General features: G+C 43.3%; 2 protein-coding genes and 1 pseudogene across 5 annotated transcripts in view; 2 read left to right on the top strand and 1 right to left on the bottom strand.

Moving 5' to 3' along the window:
- The window catches only part of PAFAH1B2 (platelet activating factor acetylhydrolase 1b catalytic subunit 2), a 31,906-nt gene extending 12,377 nt beyond the window's left edge, over positions 1 to 19,529 (bottom strand). For 2 of the 4 annotated variants that reach the window (XM_070426113.1, XM_070426111.1), the window contains exons 1-2: positions 19,409 to 19,529; positions 11,506 to 11,593 (exon numbers count right to left, since the gene is read on the bottom strand). In XM_070426113.1, coding sequence (XP_070282214.1) covers positions 11,506 to 11,586 — 81 coding nt within the window. In that variant the 5' untranslated portion in view covers positions 11,587 to 11,593; positions 19,409 to 19,529. Of the gene's footprint in view, positions 1 to 11,505; positions 11,594 to 19,404 lie in introns of all 4 variants that reach the window. The other 2 variants (XM_070426110.1, XM_070426109.1) reach the window with 2 other exon arrangements.
- LOC139018322 (small ribosomal subunit protein uS5 pseudogene) lies at positions 7,762 to 8,462 on the top strand (annotated as a pseudogene).
- Positions 18,757 to 22,308, top strand: part of NSDHL (NAD(P) dependent 3-beta-hydroxysteroid dehydrogenase NSDHL) — a 43,676-nt gene continuing 40,124 nt past the window's right edge. Inside the window, 2 exon segments of the mRNA XM_070427069.1 lie at positions 18,757 to 18,850; positions 19,833 to 19,893. Of these exon segments, the coding sequence (XP_070283170.1) occupies positions 18,757 to 18,850; positions 19,833 to 19,893 (155 nt within the window).

Below are 22,308 nucleotides of genomic sequence, written 5' to 3'. Positions count from 1 at the left end.
CCTGGACAGAACCTGGCTACAGAACTTCACTGGAGAACCTAGACAGAACATGGCAAAAGAACCTGGATAGAACCTGGCTAAAGAACCTGGCAACCGAACCTGCCTGGAGAACCTGGAGAACCGGGCTGGAGAACCTAGCGAGAGAACATGGCACCAGAACTTGGTTGGAGATCCAAGACAGAACTTGGCTGGAGTTCCTGGCTAGAGATCCTGGCTAGGATGCTGATCAACTGAACGCTGACCCCGTGCCATTCCTTCTTCGCCGACTCCGTCCACACCTTTGGGGACCCCTGGACCCGCTGGGATTGGACCCCAGCAAACTCTCTACTGCATATACTCTATATAGTTCCAACTACCTTTCAGTACCAATAAAAGAACATTTATAGCAGTGATGGCGAACCTATGACACACGTGTCAGAGGTGACACGCGAACTCATTTTTTTGGTTGATTTTTCTTTGTTAAATGGCATTTAAATATATCAAATAAATATCAAAAATATGTCTTTGTTTTACTATGGTTGCAAATATCAAAAAATTTCTATATGTGACACCGCACCAGAGTTAAGTTAGGGTTTTTCAAAATGCTGACACGCCGAGCTCAAAAGGTTTGCCATCACTGATTTATAGCACGTCATGAAATTGAGGCTCTGCTGTTGTAAAGGTTCTAGTATTCCACATTTTCTTTTTAAATATAAAAGTAATTGCATCAAGTTTGGAGAAATATAAAAGATCAAACAAAACAAAACACCTATAATCCTCCCATTGCAACCCATTGTAACTTCCTATTAAAGGGGCCCAACTTTTGGCTGGCACCCCAGAGACAATAAATAGCACTTTCGGGTATTTTCACACCACATCCCTCCCTTTACATAGTAGAATAATTATGTATATACCTCCTTTGGGCACAACAGGTTGAGGACAGGAAAATCTGTTCAAACCCTAGCTTCTTATCCAGTGACTTTAAGCAAGTATCTGACTTATTTTTCACATCTGCTGGTAACTCTGTTTTAGAGTTGTGAAGATGAGAGTTCTATGAAAGGGGCCCAACTTTTGGCTGGCACCCCATATGCACTCAATAAATAGCAGACAATAGAATTGCACTTATACTGGAAGTATTTTTCTATGTAGCTATATGATTTTCAAAACCATAATTTATATATGTATACATGTATGTGTGTATTTTATTGATATTAGAGAGAGGAAGGGGAAGAGAGAGGTAGAAACATCGATGACAGAAAACATCGATGGGCTGCCTGCCTGCACACCCCCCACTAAGGATTGAGCCAGCAACCTGTGCATGTGCCCTGACCAGAAATTGAACCCTGACCTCCAAATCTGTTTTAATCTGTACTTTTTGAAAACAAAAATTAAACATTTCCTCTCATGTTTATTGAGATACTTACCTAGTGGTACCTTAAGGAGATATGTGTGTGTGTGTATATATATATATGTATTTAAGTATATTTTATAGATTTTTTACAGAGAAGAAGGGAGAGGAAGAGAGTCAGAAACATCGATGAGAGAGGGGAAACCAAGATGGCGGCATAGGTAAACACCGGAAATTGCTGCCTCGCACAAATACTTCAAAAATACAACTAAAAGACAAAATGGACATCATCCAGAACCACAGGAAGGCTGGCTGAGTGGAAATTCTACAACTAGAAGGAAAGAGAAAAGCACACTGAGACTCAGAGGAGGTGTGGTGTGGAAGTAAAGTGCAGAGGTACGGAGGCGCACGTGGAAAGGGCTGGCAACTGAGGACACTGTTTTCTTTTCCAATCGGAAGGGAGTCTCAAGCTCCCGGCTGCTCTGAACTCCATTTCTAGGCGAGTCTCTGGGGACCCAGTCTCATACGGGGAGAAATTGGACTGTCTGGCATCGGTCGGAACTCAAGGGCAGCTTTCTCTCAGAGGTGCTTGCGGTGATTACCAGGACACTGAGACTACCGGGACACTGAGACCAGGGGCCTCTTAGGGTAGGACTGAGGATCAGCCATAGCTGTTTGCTCCGCCCTGTTGATTCCCTGAGACCCTGCCCCACCCAAGCTGTGTACAGAGGCTTTTGCATATGAAAGGCCTGGCCCTTTGCAATCTGAAAATTACCTAACAAACTGCAGCTGGGTCAGAGAGACCCAGAACTTCCAAGAGAAGGCCCAAGGCCCCACAGCAGCTTGCATTGCTTCACAGGGCACCTCCAAACCCCAAACAAAGAAGAGGAATCTGCAGATCTCTCCGTAGCTCCTGCTGGGTACCCTCAGGCAGAGGCTAAATTAGCACCTCCTTAGAGATCCAAGAGCCAGTGTACCCAGTGGTCAGAGTGGGACCATCCAGATTACAACTCCTCAGATCCATAAGGGACATACTCAGGGGGCAGACTCAGTGAGCACCAAAGCCCCACTGAAGCAAGTCTTGCCCCATAAGGGTGTCTCCAGCACAGAAGTTCTCCCACTGTAGACACAGCTGATTCTCACAGCCAATTGGCCTGGAGGTCAATTCCTCCCAGTGATACCTACAACAATCAAGGCTTAACTACAATAAGACTGTGCACACAGCCCACAAAGAGTGCACCAAGAGTGTCCACCTCAGGTAATTGGGGAGGCTGAGCCACTGGGCCCTCTAGGACACCTAGCACAGAAAGCCACTCTATCAACACAGGGAAGCAGCCAATATGCGGAGACAAAGAAACAGGTCACAAATGACAGAAATGGAGGAAAGCAAACTACTGGATATAGAGTTTAAAACCACACTCATAAGGTTTTTCAAGAATTTTCTAGAAACTGCCGATAAATTTAGTAAGACCCTCAATAAGTCTAGTGAGACCGCCGATAAATTTAGTGAGACCCTCAAGAAATCTAGTGAGACCCTCGATGGTGTGATAAAGAACCAACTAGAAATTAAGCATACACTGACTGAAATAAAGAATATTATACAGAGTTCCAACAGCAGACTAGAGGATTGCAAGAATCAAGTCAAAGATTTGAAATACAAAGAAGCAAAAAACACCCAACCGGAAAAACGAAAAGAAAAAAGAATCCAAAAATATGAAGATAGTGTCAGGATCCTCTGGGACAACTTCAAGCGTACCAACATCCGAATTATAGGGGTGCCAGAAGATGAGAGAGAGCAAGATATTGAAAACCTATTTGAAGAAATAATGACAGAAAACTTCCCCTACCTGGTGAAAGAAATAGACTTACAAGTCCAGGAAGCACAGAGAACCCCAAACAAAAGGAATCCAAAGAGGACCACACCAAGACACATCATCATTAAAATGCCAAGAGCAAAAGACAAAGAGAGAATCTTAAAAGCAGCAAGAGAAAAAAAGTCAGTTACCTAGAAGGGAGTACCCATATGAATGTCAGCTGATTTCTCAACAGAAACTATGCAGGCCAGAAGGGAGGGGCAAGAAATATTCAAAGTGATGAATACCAAGAACCTACAACCAAGATTACTTTACCCAGCAAAGCTATCATTCAGAATTGAAGGTCAGATAAAGAGCTTCACAGATAAGAAAAAGCTAAAGGAGTTCATCACCACCAAACCAGTATTATATGAAATGCTGAAAGGTATCCTTTAAGACGAGGAAGAAGAAGAAAAAGGTAAAAATACAAATTATGAACAAGTACACATCTATCAACAAGTGAATCTAAAAATCAAGTGAATAAATAATCTGATGAACAGTATGAACTGGTGAATATAATAGAATCAGGGGCATAGAAAGGGAGTGGACTGACTATTCTCGCGGGGGGAAGGGGTGTGGGGGATGCAGGAAGAGACTGGACAAAAATTGTACACCTATGGATGAGGACATTGGGGGGGGGGGGGTAAGGGTACAGGGTGGGGTGGGAACGGGTGGAGGGGAGCTATGGGGGGAAAAAAGAGGAAGAACTGTAATAATCTGAACAATAAAGATTTAATTAAAAAAAAAAGAAAGCAGCACAGATTAAAAAAAAGAAAAGAAACATCGATGAGAGAGAAACATCTATCAGCTGCCTCCTGCACACTCCCTACTAGGGATGTGCCCACAACCAAGGTACATGCCCTTGACCGGAATCGAATCTGGGACCCTTCAATCTGCAGGCTGACGCTCTATCCACTGAGCCAAACTGGTTAGGGCCCTTAAGGATATTTAAAAAAAATAATATTACTTTATTCTTTTTAATTCTCACCTGGGGATTAAAGTTGATTTTGTAGACAGAGGAGAGAAAAACATCGACGTGAGAACATTGGCTGCCTCCAACATGCGCTCCAACCAGGGATTGAACCCACAACCTTTGGTGTATGGGATGACGCCCCAACCAAGCCATCTGGCCAGGACAAAACCATAATTTTTAAAGGACACACAATATCCTACTGAATGCACCTAGTGCATTGATGGCGAACTTTTTGAGCTCGGCGTGTCAGCATTTTGAAAAACCCTAACTTAACTCTGGTGCCGTGTCACATATAGAAATTTTTTGATATTTGCAACCATAGTAAAACAAAGACTTACATTTTTGATATTTATTTGATATATTTAAATGCCATTTAACAAAGAAAAATCAACCAAAAAAATGAGTGTCATAGGTTCGCCATCACTGACCTAGTGACACCTTTTCTTTTTAAAGGCTCTTTTATCTATTGATAGACTTGCCAGTAGCTTCTTATTTACAGTGATAAACAAATGTACACATATTTTATTTTTAACACTGTAGGAATTCTTAAATCAGAGGGGATTAAAATTTTTATAGATCTTGGATATATTACCAAATTCTTAATAAAAAGGCTCTATCTATACTGCCTCCAGCAATATATCAGAACTGGTTTCACCAAGCTCGCACCGGCACTGGGTATTAATATTTCTCTCTCCCTCCTTTCTCTTCCCATTGTTTTAATCTGTATTTTTTGAGAACAAAAAATTAAACACTTCCTGTCATGTTTATTGAGATATGTATCTAGTGGTACCTTAAGAATCTTTTTATTGACATTATAATAAAAATATCAATGCTTCATCTTTAATATTTACTGCAAATAGTTTCCTCAGTCTGTTGCTGAGTCTTCTTTCTCTGGTTAATGTTTTGATATTTGTATTAAATTTATCTACAGTCAAGTCTTTCAATATCACCCTTAAAAATCTTTTATTATGGAAAATATCAAACATACACACAGAGAACACGAAGAACCTTTATTGTATCTACCTGTCATCAGTTACAGCAATTATCTAACTTATTGTCAGTATTATTTCAGTCGTCCCCCAAACTACTGCTCCACCCACCCCTGGATTATTCTGAAGCAAACTGATATAGCATTTCATGTATAAATACTTCAGTATGTAACTCCTAAAAGATTTAAAAAATATATATAACAAAAATACCAATTCTACTCCCCTCTAAATTAATAGTAATTCTTTAATATTAACAAATAATGTATTCAAATTCAAGGTTACAAAATTGTTTTACAGACTTTTAAAAATCAGGACCCAATTTATCGCTTAAATCCCCTTCCCCCTTTTAAAAATATACTAGAGGCCCGGTGCATAAATTCGTGCACAGGTGGGGTTCCTCGGCCTGCCAGGCAATTGGGGCCAATCGGGCCAGCCTGCCGGTGGGAGGGACTGCGGGAGGTTGGCCGGCCACGGTAGGTGACCACCGCGGCAGCTCCTGTGTTGAGCGTCTTGCCCCCTGGTGGTCAGTGCCCAACATAGCGACCATCGTTCTGTTGTAATGATCACTTAGGCTTTTATATATAGAGATTTTCGTTGATTTAGAGAGAAAGGGAGAGGGAGAGAGAGCTAGAAACATCAATGATGAGAATCATGGATTGGCTGCCTCCTGCACACCCCTCACTGGGGATCAAGTCCGCAACCTGGGCATGTGCCCTAACCGGGAATCAAACTGTGACTTCCTGGTTCATAGGTTGATGCTCAACCACTGAGCCATGCCAGTCAGGCTCTCAAATCCCTTTTAATTTATAGCTTTCCCCTCCCTCTGTCACCACCTCCCCAACTTATTTTTGAGGTATGTGAGTACTTGACTTCCTGTCTGGTTTATGTTGTTTATATTCTTGTGGTGGTGGTATTTTGGCACTATTTTGAGGGTAGTACTGATTATAACTTGAATATTTGTTTTAAGCACGATTAGTTTTCTCTTAATATTTTCAAAATAATTTTAGTTCTACAAAAGAGATTCAAAGATAATAAAGTATTTCCATATGTCCTTTACTCAGCTTCTCCTAACATCTCACATAAATAAGCCTGATACACTTGTCAAAACTAAATTGGTGAATACCATCAACTAAAAGTTTATTCAAATCTCACTAATTTTCCCACCAATGTTCTTTTTCTGTTTCCAGAGCCTGCCCAGGATATCATGTTGCATTTAGTCTACATGTCTCCAGCCTCTTCCAATGCGGGAGATTCTTGGTCTTTCCTGACCATGACGCGTTGTGGTCAGTGTTCTGGAGAATGTCCCTCCATGTGGGTTTGTCTGATGTTTTGTCATGAGGTTATGGATTCTTTTGGAAGACTACCAGAGGTGATGTGCCCTTGTTTTATCAGGGGGCACATGATACTGATATGACTTATTACTGGTGATGTTAACATCAATTATTTGGTTAAGGTGGAGTTTGCTACAGTTCTCCACTATAAAGGTGGTTTTTTGTTTTTGTTTTTTACATTCTCTGTTTGGAGCAAGACACTAGATCCACAGCCCACATTAAAGTTCCACCTGCTGGAGAGAAGGGTATCAAATGGTATGTGGTCGTATATTAAAATCACAAAATTAATTTACAGGGAAATACTCTAAGGCTAGCCAAATAGACTTTTCCTCCTTAAAGTATCCACCAATTTCAGATTTCATTAATAGATCTTGCCTACTGTAATTATTACTATGGTGTTCTAATCTTCATTTTCTTTTCCATTATCAAAAGTATTCTGGCCCAGCCAGTGTGGCTCAGTGGTTGAGTGTCAACCTATGAACCAGGTCACGGTTTGATTCCTGGTCAGGGCACATGCCCAGGTTGCCTGCTTGATCCCTGGTGTGAGGCATGCAGGAGGCAGCCGATCAATGATTCTCTCTCATCACTGATGTTTCTATCACTTTCTCCCTCTCCCTTCCTCTCTAAAATCAATAAAAAAAAAAAAAAATATATATATATATATATACATATATATATATGTTTTTGTTTTTTTTTCCAAGTATTCTGTATGGTGAAGGACTGGGGTGGGGCGGGAGGGCAACAGGGCTAGAAGGGGTCAATGGGGACATCTGTAATACTTTCAACAAAAGAAAAAAAATTATCCTGTAAGAAAGATTTGTCCCTCCACCCCTACTATTCATCCAATCATTTATAGAATGGGATTCAGGAACATTTGTTTTATTTTTTTAGTTAACCAGTACCACGTCTTCTGTGATGCCCTGAGGATACACCGCTTCAGTGCTGCCACCCATTTTTTCCTTTTGTTTTTTGAGCACTTCCTTGCTTTCTTGCACCACAAGATGTTCCAGGCCCATCTTTTATTTCCTTTGTTCCAGTTATAGAATCAATCATTTCTCCAAGGAGCCCAGGTTCTCTCACTGGAGAACTACAGTTAAAAAACAAGTTCTGGCTTTGTTCTTCTTTTCCGACGAAAGACCAAATGGCGGATGATGCCGGTACTGTGCGGTGGCTTCCGTGGAGGATTTGGCAGCAGCCGGGTAGGGGCAGAGGCCGAGGCCACGCAGCTCATGGAGGCAAGGACAAGGAGTGGATCCCTGTCACCAAGCTGGGCCGCCTGGTCAAGGACATGAAGATCACATCCCTAGAAGAAATCTACCTATTCTCCTTGCCCATCAAGGAATCTGAAATCATTGACTTTTTCTTGGGGGCATCCCTCAAGGATGAAGTCTTGAAGATCATGCCTGTGCAAAAGCAGACACGTGCTGGCCAGAGGACCTGGTTCAAGGCATTTGTCGCCATTGGGGACTACAATGGACATGTTGGTCTGGGTGTTAAGTACTCAAAAGAAGTAGCCACTGCCATCCGTGGAGCCATTATCCTGGCCAAGCTCTCTATTGTCCCTGTGGGGCGAGGCTACTGGGGAAACAAGATCGGCAAGCCCCACACCGTACCTTGCAAGGTGACTGGCCGCTGTGGCTCTGTACTGGTGCGCCTCATCCCCGCCCCCAGGGGTACGGGCACTGTCTCGGCCTCTGTGCCTAAGAAGTTGCTGACGATGGCTGGTATTGACGACTGCTACACGTCGGCCAGGGGCTGCACTACCACCCTGGGCAACTTCGCCAAGGCCACCTTTGACGCCATCTCTAAGACCTACAGCTATCTCACCCCAGGTCTCTGGAAAGAGAATGTGTTCACCAAGTCTCCCTATCAGGAATTCACTGACCATCTTGTAAAGACCCAACCGGAGTTTCTGTGCAGAGGGCCCAGGCTCCCGCTGTAGCCACCACATAATTTTATACAAGAGAAATAAAGTGAGTTAAGCCTGAAAAAAACACACAAAAAACCAAAAACAAGTTCTGGTCCTAGCTGGTTTGGCTCAGTGGATAGAGCGTCAGCCTGTGGACTGAAGGGTGATGGGTTCGATTCCAGTCAAGGGCACATGCCTGGGTTGTGGGCTCTGGCTTGTGGGAGCCAATCAATGATTCTCTCTCATCGTTGATATTTCTATCTCCCTCTCCCTTCCTCTCTGAAATCAATAAAAAAATATTTTAAAAAAAGTTCTGTGTATGTATTTTAATATTTAGTAAAGTTACTCCTTCCACATTACACAAGCTTAAAAAAATTTTAATATTCACATCTGTTTTTCTTTGACTAATTTTTTCAGTCACCACTAATTATTTAAAGCCTGCTAATTTGTGCCAGAAAAAATAAAAGCACCTATTTTTTAGTTACTACTTTTAATAAAGTTATAAATGACCCAAATGTCCATCAATGAAAAAAATGGGCAAATCCATTCTGGTATTTTGATACAGACAATGGAATACTATTAACAGAAAATAAACTATAGCTACACTTTTAATATATATGATGTACTGTGGAAAAATACATTCAGGAAAACACTATTTATAAAAAGTTTAAAATATACAAGAAATACTATGTATTATTTTTTTAAAAAATTTATTGAGGTAACACTGGTTAATAGCACTATATAAGATCCAGGTGTACAACATTATAATCTGACAACTGTATACACTATAATGTGTTCAACACAAAGGAGATTACATATAAGTAGTATGCAAATACATGAAAAAAAATAAAACAAAATTTAGGAAACGGGTTTGGAGGAGGAGTGGCAGTAAAGAGAAATGTGATCGGTGAGGAGTATACAAGGAATAGCAATTCTATTAGCAATGTTTTATTTTTTTGAGTGTGTGACAAATACACTGATGCTCAAAACACTTCATAATATTTATTTTATTCGTATTTAATTATTTAAATATGTTTTTATTGGTTTTTAGAGAGAGGAAGGGAGAGGGAGAGAAAGACAGAAACATCAATGAAAAGAATCATTGATTGGCTGCCTACTGCACACCCCTTACTGGGGATCAAGCCTGAAACCCAGTCATGTGCCCTGACTGGGAATCAAACTGTGACTTCCTGGCTCCTGTGTCAATGCTCAATCACTGAGCTACACTGGCCAGGCTCATAAGTTCTTTTTAAAGATATAAACAAATGAGGAAGATTAAGTAAGAATAATCAAGTAGTTAATCCATATGAGAACAGTTGGGAAACACCTAACTATCACTCAGAATAAGCTTTTGATAGACTGATGTTTTAAGCCTGGGAAGACAAAAACAGAAAGAGAATACACAACTATAAAGAGTATAGGTAGAATCACTAGATACTAAAACATAAAGCTCTGGGAACTTAAAATCAGACTTATTATTTCAAAGAGGTAATATGGTCGGAAACATAAAGGTTAAATATAGTTACTTCTCAGTGATAATGTTTTATTAAAAGAAAGCTAAAATACTGAAGAAAATAAAGTGCTAAAAAACAATGGGACACACTGAGAAGATAAAGAGTCCAGCCTAAAGGATTCCCACTTGCTAAACCTGGGATAATTTGAGCTTCAAAATTACAATGGCTGTAACCCACTGAATAAAATAAGAACCCATGGGTCCATATGATAAAAAGTAAGAATCGGTTTAGGCCAATAGCATCTTAACCAAGGGATCAAAGTTAATACAGCAGGTCCTGGAATAATGTCATTTTGTTCCACGCTGTTTTGTTATTTTGATGAGATGTTGCAGGAACTTAACTCTTGTTTATTATACCAATTAGCCTACAGTAAAATTGGTTTCATTATACACCATTTTGCTTAAAGTCACAGAACCTACTGATGATGACAAATGAGACAAACATCATGTGCCTTCCATGTGATGTGATGCACTAAAGATACCACTTCAGTGATATTCCTGCCAAAAATGCATCTTCTGAATCATGATTATGGGGAAAAAGATAAATTCAACATTGAGGGACTCTACAAAATGAATGGCCTATACCAGTGGTCGGCAAACCCATTAGTCAACAGAGCCAAATATCAACAGTACAACGATTGAAATTTCTTTTGAGAGCCAAATTTTTTAAACTTAAACTATATAGGTAGGTATATTGTTATTAACTTAATTAGGGTACTCCTAAGGCTTAGGAAGAGCCACACTCAAGGGGCCAAAGAGCTGCATTGGCTCGTGAGCCGCAGTTTGCCGACCATTGGCCTATACTATTCCAAAATGTCAATATAATGAAAAACAAAACAAAGTCCAAGAAATGTTTCAGATTAAAGAATAGGAGATTTGACAAATAAATGCAATGTATGATTCCAGACTGGGGAAAAAACTGATATGAAGAACATTATTGGGACAATTGGAGAAATCTGAATATGGTTTTGAAATGGGGTAATTGTATATCAATGTTAAGTTTCTTGATTTTAATAACTCCACTGTAGTTATGTAAGAAAATGTCACTGTTCTTAGAAAACACTGAACTATTTAGGGGTGAAAGGCATAATGATTGTAACTCATTCTCAAATGGTTCAGAAAAAAACAGTATTTTCGGTACATATACAAATAGATACAGACACAATTAGGTAGATGGCAAAATGTTAACTGGTGCCTTGGCTGGTGTTGTTCAGTGATTAGAGCGTCAGCCCTTGGACCAAAGGGTCATGGGTTCGATTCCACAACAAGAATCTTAATTGGCAAGTCTAGGTGAAAGATATAGGAAGTTCTTTTTAAAATTTTTGTAATATTTGTGTCCTTTTGAAATTAAAAAATTGTTACAATACAAAAAGAATACTGTAGAGACATTTTATGTCTTAAAATTAACAGAGGGCAATTACCATGCTTTCAAAGTATTTCTCAGTTTCAACAGCAGACGGTGATTAGGCCTGAGATTTCTGTTAGACTTTTACTTATAGTAATAAATTCTTGTTGACCATTAAAAACACCCTTTGCAGCTTTGGTCAAAAGACTCTCAAAAACAGAAGAGGCTCATCTCATATGAATAATACATTTGCACTTCCTTTTACCTGAGACATCCATCTGTCATCTCCTTGAATATCTTCCGCTGCATGTGGAATGGCTGCTGGGTTTGAGTCTCCTTGGCTCATTCTATACCTGAGGAAAATAATGTGTGTGTCATTTTTCATCCATTAACAGGAATGTTTATTTGTTACTGCTTACTTAAGTACTACATGCTAGTAAATAAAATTTAAGTTTTGTTGTGGCTTTGCATGGAAACAAAAACAACTCGACTTTATTTTCAGCAGAGATGAATTCCAGGACACAACTGCTTAAGTCCCATAAATATCCAGCATCACTAAACTCCAAGGCAGGTCTGAGTATCATTTACAAACAGTGCACTACATTTAAAAAGTCTGCTCCAAGTAATTAATTTTTCATGATTGCATGTTACTATTCTACCAAAGGACACCTATAGTTCAATGAAATCTACATTAGAACTTTTTAGGCTGCTAGTTACATACTTAAGAATTACTATAGCAGTGACTAGAATCCACTCTTTACAACATCACACAAATAACTGTACTACATGTTATGACCAAATTGGCCACAGGCTTTGGCCTGGTTCTTTTTTTATTTTTATTTTTTTATTTCTTAAAGTATTACAAAGAGTATTACACATGTCTCCTTTTTTCCCCCCCCGCCCCTTGACATTCCCCCGGCCTCCCCTACCCCCCAGTGTCTTGTGTCCATTGGTTATTCTCATATGCATGCATACAAGTCCTTCGGTTGATCTCTTACCCCCCCCCCCCCCAACCCTCCCCAGGCTTCCCACAGTAGTTTGACAGTTTGCTCAATGCTGCTCTGCCTCTGTATCCATTTTTGTTCATCAATCTATAATGGTCCTTATTATCCATAAATGAGTGAGTTCATGTGGTATTTTTCTCAGCTTCCCAGGGGCCGTCTCAGTCTTACAGGGGCCATCTCAGCCTCACAAGGGCCATCTCAACCTCACATGGGCATTTTCAACCTCACCGGGGCCATTGCAACCTTGGCCCTGGTTCTTGACATTTACTAGGTATTTTTACTTATGAAAGGTCTCCACTAAGAAAATTTTATTAACAATGAACACAAAGATGGCATCTCATAGTGGAGATGAAAGAATAAGTGAAATTCAGAAAAATTAGAAATTCTCATCTTCTAGAACAGGTGTGGGGAATCTTTTTTCTGCCAAGGGCCATTTGAGTATTTATAACATCATTTATGGGCCATACAAAATTAACAACTTAAAAATTAGCCTCCTATATTTGGTCAAATGTTTAATTAACTCACCCATAATGCCTTGGCAGGGCCAGACCAAATGATCTCACAGGCCTTATACTGCCCACAGGCCAGACGTTCCCCACCCCTGTTCTAGAAAGACAAATAAGAAACCAGACTGCTTTCAACCAACAATGGAGAATACATATTAGAGACATTAGGCTAAAGAGGGCACTTGGCAAATGCAAAGGATGATGAAAAAGGGAAAAATCTTGGGGTTTTGTGGCTTATAAAAAAGGAGGCCACTTTCAAGTATTTGTATGTTCTAGATTTTTAAATTTTGTTAGTTTCTTGCCATGTGTTAACTGTACAACCTGCCTAAAGATGAATGTTTTTCTGCTGGTATTTCAGTTTGTGGTCTAAATATTTAAGCATTCAGAATGAGAAAACTGCCCAGATTTGAGAAATAATGCTAAATTAATAGAGGTTTTCAGTAACTTAGAATACTAGCATTAGAGTATGCCAAAGTTTACTAGGCTTTACAGCTAAAGATCAAGGACTGACCATAGCAGAAAAGAGCAGTTTAGAGAATTTATGAACTATCCTGTTTTTAGGTAGGTTATGAGAGATATCTGTCCAAGTGAATTCTTACTATGCCTTGGTTAGAGGTAATAACTATGCAAAGGAGTTGCTTATCGTTGCTTTCAATTTTGACTTAAACACTATGTCAACATTTGCAAATAAAGTTTTTATTAGTAGCCTTAAAAAAAAAAAAAAGGAGCCATACTCATCTTTTTCCTTCTTTTGCCATCCTCAAATACAGCTAAACTTTCTCGGAAGGAGGACTGAGTTTTACTGATTATACAAACAAATTAGTGCAGCTCTAAATTATACTAGGTCTAAAAAAAATAAGGCTCACGTATAGACCCATATCTGACTGAAGATGTAAAATACCACCCACTCTCTATGTATATATTTCTTTAGATTACTAAAATTTGCAACTATCAAAAAAATAACATCCTTCTATGAAGGACTATATGTGTTTTGTATCCAATCCTCACAAAAATGAGAAAAATGAGGATCAGACAATTTAGGTAATTTGCATGGTGAATGACTGAAATTAGGTTTGTCTGACCACCCCTGCCACACATCTGGCCCACTGATCACAAAATAATTCATAGATGACTCCCTAAAGGGGGCCTTACATCTAACCATTTCATTCAAAAGACATACATAAATACTATACAGAGCTAAAAACATCAATGTAAAAATACAAGAATCAGGAAGAACTACAAGATGAATTTATATAGCTCCAAATAGACTATGTATGATATGTTTGGAGTATCACTGTCTTAAAAAGGTATGGAAAAATTAAAAGACGCATAAAGGAAAAAGAAAAATGATTAAAGGGACTAAAACAAATAGCCATGTAGAATTGTTTAATCTTAGGTTTTCGCTTTTTTAAACCCATAAAACATCTATGAAAGTGTCTTTGGGTCTAAGTTCAATTACAGAATTAAGTCTGCTATTCAGGTTAAATATGACATAATCTATAATAATAAAAGCATCATATGCTATTTAGACTGGACAGCCAAACAACCTTCCAGACGAAACTGGGGCTTCAAGGGCCCAGACCCTTGCACGAATTTTGTACATCAGGCCTCTAGTGTTTAATAATAGTTTTAATTTAAAAAGTACCTTACTTCCCTGCTGATCACAAGCTCTACTGGCCTTAAGATATATAAGGGGCAATCAACATTTTCCACCTTATGGATTTCAAAATTAGACATATAAAGAAATAGAAGAACAATCAGCTTCATTTTCCACTCACTAACTGAAAAAATCTATTTCCTAACTTGACTTTTAAATTAGATTTAAGAAACCCAACCATTTCATTAGTTTTTTCTATTTATTTTCCCACCTGGGGAAACACTTAACATGTTAGGTATTTTGAGGCAAAAGTGAACTTTTACATAGAGTTTAAAAAGAGTATAATTGAGAATCACTACTGAAGGAGAAAAATAATCTCTCCTACTCTCACTAATATATAATTGAAACTATTTTTACTGGGGATTGTTTAAAGAGCAAGAGTGACAGCCCTAGCCGGTTTAGCTCAGTGGATAGAGCGTTGGCCTGCAGACTAAAGGGCCCCGGGTTCAATTCTAGTCAAGGGCACTTGCCTGGGATGTATGGGCTTGATCCCCAGTAGGGGGTGTGCAGGAGGCAGCCAATCAGTGATTCTCATCATTGATGTTTCTCTCTCTCTCCCTTCCTCTCAAAAATCAATAAAATAAAAAAATAAAGAGCAAGAATGTCAAACTATCAGTATGAATACCTTCATAATAAAATGTATTCAAATACATCCCTCACCGCATAAAGACAAAGTGCAGGTAGGCCCTAAGCTCATTGTAGTTCTTGGGATACCATGTTCAAATCTTGTTGAAAAACTTATAAAGAATTTTGACAACTGGAGAGTGTCTAGAGGAAATGGGCCAAGATGATGAGAAATTTGAAAACCTTTCATATTCGAACAGTTTTTTAAAAATGGGTATGTATAAACTAGATATCTATAGAAAAACTGGTTGGGGAAGAGGCAGAAGACACAGGACATAAAGAGCTGTCAAAGTATTCAAAGAGTACTAGGAAGGGATATAAGGATTATTCTGCATATCTCCAAAGATGAAGATAAAGCCATGGATAGAATATAGAGTGAGTCAAGTTTCTAACAAATATGACTACAAAACCACATGGCCTGTCTTTCAAGGCAGATTCCTCCAACGAAGAGTCAAAAGAGAGGCTAGGTGAATACCTAATAGGAAAGCATAAAGTGAACTAAAGCAGATGAGTAAAGACTGGTCCAGATTAGTGTGGTCCAAACATTTTTTTTGTTTTAGAAACTTTAAAAAATGCATCCCAATATGTGTATTTATGTGAAATTTTTAATCTGTATATAACATATGTATTAGCAAGGTTTACTTTTTCCTTTTATAGATAAAAATTAAATGAAAGAAGTTCTAAATTTTCTCCTGTATCACCATGTATCCTCTTATGCATGCCAGTGTGTGCACATACTCTACTTTCAAGACCAGTGGTTTATACTGTAAGATCTATTTAGGCCTATGATTCATTTTACAGACATGGATTTTCAAAGTTCTTCCAACAAGTAAACAACTGATTTAGAATAATAATCGCAAGTAAGTTTTATTAAGAACTTACTATTGACAAGATAGTGTGCTAGGATAGGAGCTCTGTTATTTAAATAAAACTAAACCTCAGTTTTAGGGAACTCTGAGATAGGAAGAGCTGGGATTTAAACTCTGGTTGATATACCTCCAAGGCCTATTACTCTTGAGCAAAGGACATTAGAAAGAGTACATCAAGCATGTCAAACTCGTGGCCCTTGGGGCTGCACGCAGCCCACAACGAATATTTTTGTGGCCCAGCCAATATAACGGTATGTAAAAAACATTTTCAATCCTCACATGAGGATATTTCTTTTTTTTTTTTTTTAATTGATCTTAGAGAGAGAAAGGGAGAGAGAGAGAAGCATTGATGTGAGAGAGAAACATCAATTGGTTGCCCTGACCGGGGATCAAACCTGAAACCAGGGTATGTGCCTTGACTGGGAATTAAACCCACCACCTTTTGGTGCAGGGGACAATGCTCTAACCGACTGAGCCACACCAGCCAGGGCTGTAAGAAACGTTTTAATAAAAATTTCGTAACTTAATTTCTACAATATCCTGTTATACATAATTATTAATAACAAACTAGAATGTTCCCTAATGACTGATGATTATAATCGTGTTGCATTCACTTCCCTTACACGCCATACACTCAGGCACACCATTTCTCTCCACTAACACTAGCAGCAAATATGTTAGCAGCTGATGGCCACGTCATTAGTCTTGGACTGACTTGTTTGGTGTGCGCAACAGGAAATACTTCTCTTCTGGAGAATAAGAAAAATAGGTTTATTTGTGTTATGCTTATTAATTTGTGCAGTTATTTAGTGTCTGATAGTTAATGTTCAAGAAAAAATATTAATTTTTATTAAAATGTTCTATTATTTTATGTTAATGATTACTCATTTATTTCAGCCCTTTGTATTCAGCATGTCTCTATCGAAGTAAACCTACAGGTGCAGTTTCTATGAAAATTGAAGCTTTTTTTTTTTTTTGCCCACATAAACTTAAACCTTGTTTATTTGGCCCGTGTTAGCCTTTGAGTTTGACATGCTTGGAGTACATGGAACAATGACAAATTCTATTTTACTAAGCCAATTTACTTATATCTTCTATTACCATTACCCCAACTTAATGGCATTCTGATACCCTCAGCAAAATACTTTCATCTTGGTCCTAAATTTTTTCATGTGCAAAATAAAAAGCTGTATGAACAGAGAAACTGAGGAACAAAATGTCATTTATTTGAGACTACCAGGCAGGTAGAACTGGGAGAAGATCACATAATATTCCCAATTAGCTAGTCTTTTTCTTTTTTTTTTAAACTATGACTACAAAGTCACCCTTCTTTTTCCTCTATAAGGGCAAAGTGAGCAAAAACTTGTTTCTCTGTACCTTCAGACACTTGGATTGTGTATTATTTTGACAAATCAAAATCTTACAATACAAAGTAGCTTTCAGTTTTACAGATGCCTATGGCTTGGTGACATTTTTAAACATCAGGTAAAGAAAAACAGCCACAAGCCCATGCAATCTCCTCTTTAAGAACCAGGATGGAAATGTACAACCTGGTTCATTCAGAAGATTCAAATAATTTGAGAGTTGAATAAAATAAACTGTTATATTCTTTACAAAACAGAGAGAGAGAGAGAGAGAGAGAGAGAGAGAGAGAGAAAGAAAGCTATCCAGAGGGGAGCCTGGGGTAGGTCACAAAAACCTGAGTGATTCTGGGTTTTCCCTCAGGTGGAGAGCGCTATTGTGACACAGAGCATTCAGCATGGCCAAGCTGTAATCAATAACACAGGGAGGGATGCGACTGCCACCTCACCTTGCTGACTCCCAATCATCTCCCCTGCGCAGCACTGACCTCTGAGATCCCAGCTGCAGGTGCAGTTGGAAACACCCAGCCTAAGGGAGAACAAGGCCAGACGAGCACGAGTTTTGTTAGCCGAGCAGGAGGGGCTGTTCCAGGTGAGCCTCACCGCATTAGCAGGGGTGTTCTGGGGGGATGAGGCGGGCACAGCACCCCAGCTCCCCGCACCGCCTGCCTTCCTCCGTAACTGCATAGGACGGCGACACCAGCGCCCGGAGGCCTCCGCCAGGCACGCGGCCGCCGTCTCCTCAGAAGCCGGGTCCAACACAGCATTAACTTCACGCTCTCAAGCCGCGTGGGTGCTTCTGTGGTTTAACCAGGAAACGGAGGGAAAGTCGCACCGACAATGAAGCTTCAGACGCTTCCACCCGGACCGGACCTGACTCTCCGTTCCTTTCTGAGGCAGCTGGCGGGCGGGTGGTCCTGAAGGGAAGGCAGGCCTCCCCCGGAATGCCCTGCCTCGGGGCTGGCGGGAGGGTCCCCAGGTTCCAGCACATCCATAATTTATTATCCAAAGCCCAAGCCAGCGAATGAGAGCGGGGATCCCCTATCCTCTCCCGCTGCGCGCGAGGAAGCGGCCTTTGTATGAGAACAATGTGCCCGGAGCAGAACCCAAGACGCGGGCTTATCCGAGGCGGGGCCGCTCCGAGGCTCCGGGACCGTCCTCCGCCTCCTCTCCTCCCCCCGCTCCCCTCCCGCACCGCAAGGGGCACGGAGAGAGCTGCTGGAGGTCCCGGGCCAGGCCGTCTTCCCGACCCCATGGGGCGGCGCATGGCAATGTCTGGTTTTCCCACGGTCTGCGTGTGAATGAGGACAGGCAACGCCGGGGCGGCGGGAGCTGGGGACGGAGATCAGGGGGTCCGCGCCCGGCATCACCCACCTGCGCCCCGAAGGCCAGGCCCGCCCAGCGGACGCACCTGAGGACACCTGTGCCGCGGCCGGCTGGAGCCGCTGGCCGACCCGGGCAAAGCAGCCTCGCCGGGCCCCACCTCTGAAGCGAGATGCCGGGCTGCAGGGCCGCTAAGGGGGGCCTCCGGCGTCACACCGTCTACGGATTAAGCTCATTAGAGGAGCGAGTGGAGAAGTTCCTCAAGAGTTGAGATTTTTCAACAAAAGGGGGAGAGGCGCCCCGCCAAGAAACAACAGAGAACTAACTGGTGGGCCCGCGTTCAAGGCCTCCCGGGCCAGAGCGACGGGGAGGGGGTCGGCCTCCCGGGCCAGAGCGACGGGGAGGGGGTCGGCCTCCCGGGCCAGAGCGACGGGGAGGGGGTCGGCCTCCCGGGCCAGAGCGACGGGGAAGGGTCGCCGCGCGACGTCGGGACGGAGGGAAAGGCAAAGCTGGACGGGAGGCAGCGCTGCGGCCAGCGGCACCGGCGGCGCGAGCCGGGCTGGAGGCGTCCTCGGGGCGGCGGGAGGGGCGCCCGGCCACGCTCTTCCTCCGCGCGGGACGGCGGGGGGAGGGGGCGCCGGGGCCGACAGGCGTGGGGGTGGGTGCTGGGCAGGCTCTGGGCCCGCGGGGGGAGGCGCGCGAGGTCCCGGAGGCGGGGAGGCCCCGGTGGGGGAGGGGAGGCCGCGGGCCGCTCGCGAGACCGAAGCGCAGCCCTTCCAACGCCCCCTCCGAGCCGCAGCTCTCGCGACCCTGGACGCACTCACTCAGGCAGAGGGTCCGTGCTGGCCCCGGCGGCGGGTGGCGCGTCTGTCGCTCGCTCAGTCCCGGCGGCCCCACTCCGGCGCGTCCCTCGGCCCCAGCACCAGCGGCAGCGCCCCCACTTCCGGTTCCCCCGCCACTCAGGCAAATGGCTCCCGGAAGTCCCGCCCCATCCTGCCGGGCCTCGGGGTGGCTCCCCGCTGTCCACTCTCCCTCGCTGCTCCGGCGCGCGGTTGGCCGGCCACGCCCCGGGAGGTCTCCGCTTTGTTCCGTGTCCGGACCTCTTTGGACTGTAGGCTGCGCGCTGGGGCCTGCTGTCTTCCCTCCAGCTGCGTCCCTCCATCCCGCGTTAAATGTCACCGCCGTGCAGAGATGACATTCGGGACCATGTGGCGTGACCTGGCGCTGACGCCATTCCCTTCCCTCCAGCCGATCTGGCTTCCTTCTCCACCCCAGATTGCTGCAAGCAGGAGGGCAGTAAGGCGCCAAGGTTAACGAGGCAACCCCATACATTTATGATGGAATTTCTGTTTCCAGGACGAAAGTACGGATTCTGGGGACTGCCTCTGTAGGGGGATGGCGAGTCACAGCTTTTTCCTTAATGATCCATCTGGTTTAGGGGAAGACATACATATGGTCAATATTGAAAACAGGAGGCCCAGTGCACGAAATTCGTGCACTGGAGGGGGGTGTCCCTCAGCCCAGCCTGCGCCCTCTCACATCCCTGCAGCCCTCAGGGATGTCTGACTGCCGGCACTGCTCACCATGGGCCCAGCTTCTGGCTGAGAGGGGCTCCCGCTGTGGGAGCACACTGACCACCAGGGGGCAGCTCCTGTGCTGCACATTTGCCCCCTGGTGGTCAGTGTATGTCATAGAACTGGTGGTTCTGCTGTTGGGTCGATTTGCAGATTAGCCTTTTATTATATAAGAAGGATAATATCTATATATATCCTATCTAATAATAGAGAAACATGGTAATTAACCATAACTTCGCTACCCTTCCCATTGGCTAACCAGCAAGATATGCAAATTAACTGCCAACCGAGATGGCGGCCGGCAGCCACGCAGCTGAAGCGAACATGAGGCTTGCTTGCTCCAGTGACGGAGGAAGCCAAGGTTCCCCGCCTGCCACAGCCCAGCTCTGAGCTCCAGATGCAACAATGTTGCAATTATAGAAGCTAAAGAAACCCAGAAACCTGCTTTCAGCTGCCAGCGGGCTCAGAGCTTAGAGCGCCAGGGATGGCAACAGAGTTTCAATTATAGAAGCTAAACAAACCCAGATACCTGCTTTCAGCCAGCTACAGCCTCAGAGCTGGAGCTGGCTCTCAGCTCCAGTGACAGCTATAGAAGGTAAATAAATCCCAGAATTAAAAAAAAAAAAAAAAAAGAGGCTGGGAGCTTCAGTCTCCTGCCAGCCTGAAAACGGCCCTCAGCCCAGACTGCCCAGACTGCCCAGGCACCCCAGTGGGGACCCCCACCCTGAAGGGGGTGTGACCAGCTGCAAACACCCATCAGCCCCTCACCCAGGCTGGCCAGGCACCCCAGCGGGACCCCCACCCTGATCCGGGACACCCACCCTGATCCGGGACACCCTTCAGGGCCAACCAGTCGGCTCCCACCCGTGCACCAGGCCTCTATCCTATATAGTAAAAGGGTAATATGCAAACTGACCCTAACAGCAGAAGGACTGGGAATGACTGGTCACTATGACACACACTGACCACCAGGGGGCAGACGCTCAATGCAGGAGCTGCCCTCTGGTGGTCAGGGCGCTCTCACATGGGAGGAGCTCTGCTCAGCCACAAGCCAGGCTGATGGCTGCCAGTACAGCAGTGGTGGTGGGAGCCTCTTCTGCATCCTCAGCAGCGCTAAGGATGTCCGACTGCAGCTTAGGCCTGCTCCCCGCTGGCAAGTGAACATCCCCCGAGGGCTGCCGGGCTGCCAGAGGGATGTCTGATTGCCATCTTAGGCCCAATCCCCTGGGGAGCAGGCCTAAGCCAGCAGGTGGTCATCCCCTGAGGGGCCCCAGACTGCGAGAGGGCACAGGCCGGGCTGAGGGACCCCCTCCCCCCAGCCCCCAGTGCACAAATTTTTGTGCACTGGGCCTCTAGTATATATATATAAAAGGCTAATATGCGAAGTGTCCCCTCAGAGTTCAATCAGGAGACTGGGAGTTCAGTCGCTTGCTATGACATGCGCTGACCACCAGGGGGTGGTGTGGAGTGAAGGAAGGCCCTGGCTGGCACCTGGCAGCTGGGGAAGGTAGGCCCGATCAGCCCTGATTGCTGGCCAGGCCTAGGGACCCTACCCGTGCACAAATTTCATGCACCAGGCCTCTACTATGATATATGCTACAGAAACTCGAGATCTGTTAAGGGTAGAGAGGAGGGCTATGTAGAGTAGTGCTCTGAGCTGGCCCTTTTTAAAAAAATGTTTTTATTGATTTTAGAGAGGGAGGAAGGGAGAATGGTAGAGAGATAGAAACATCCATAGGCTGCCTCCTGCAGGCCCCCTACTGGGGATGGAATCTGCAGCTCGGGCATGTGCCCTGACCAGAATCGAACCAGTGACCTCTTGGTTCATGGGTCCAGGCTCAACCACTGAGCAACACTGGCTGGACTGAGCTGACCCTTTAAGGAAGGATGGGAGTCATTCATACCTGTGCCCAGAATACAGTAGCACCCCAAAAATGATAGGGGATTTAATTTTGTTGACAAAACCTGTTAATACTATAAAAACCTGGGAGCCTAAAGTTTCAAGACATAACAAATTACTTCTGAGATCACCTGTGCTTGTCAAGTGGCACTAATTTTAACAGTCATATATAATCCAAAATAATTTTGTCCCCATATAAAATGCATTTTACATTACAAGTTTACCTTGGAATTCTCTGGCAGAAGTTCAC

This window comes from Myotis yumanensis, unplaced genomic scaffold, assembly GCF_028538775.1.
Source record: "Myotis yumanensis isolate MYYU_CA2020_CCGP unplaced genomic scaffold, mMyoYum1.0.hap1 SCAF_10, whole genome shotgun sequence".
NCBI lineage: Eukaryota > Metazoa > Chordata > Mammalia > Chiroptera > Vespertilionidae > Myotis > Myotis yumanensis.
This window is presented reverse-complemented; position numbering and strand designations above follow the sequence as displayed.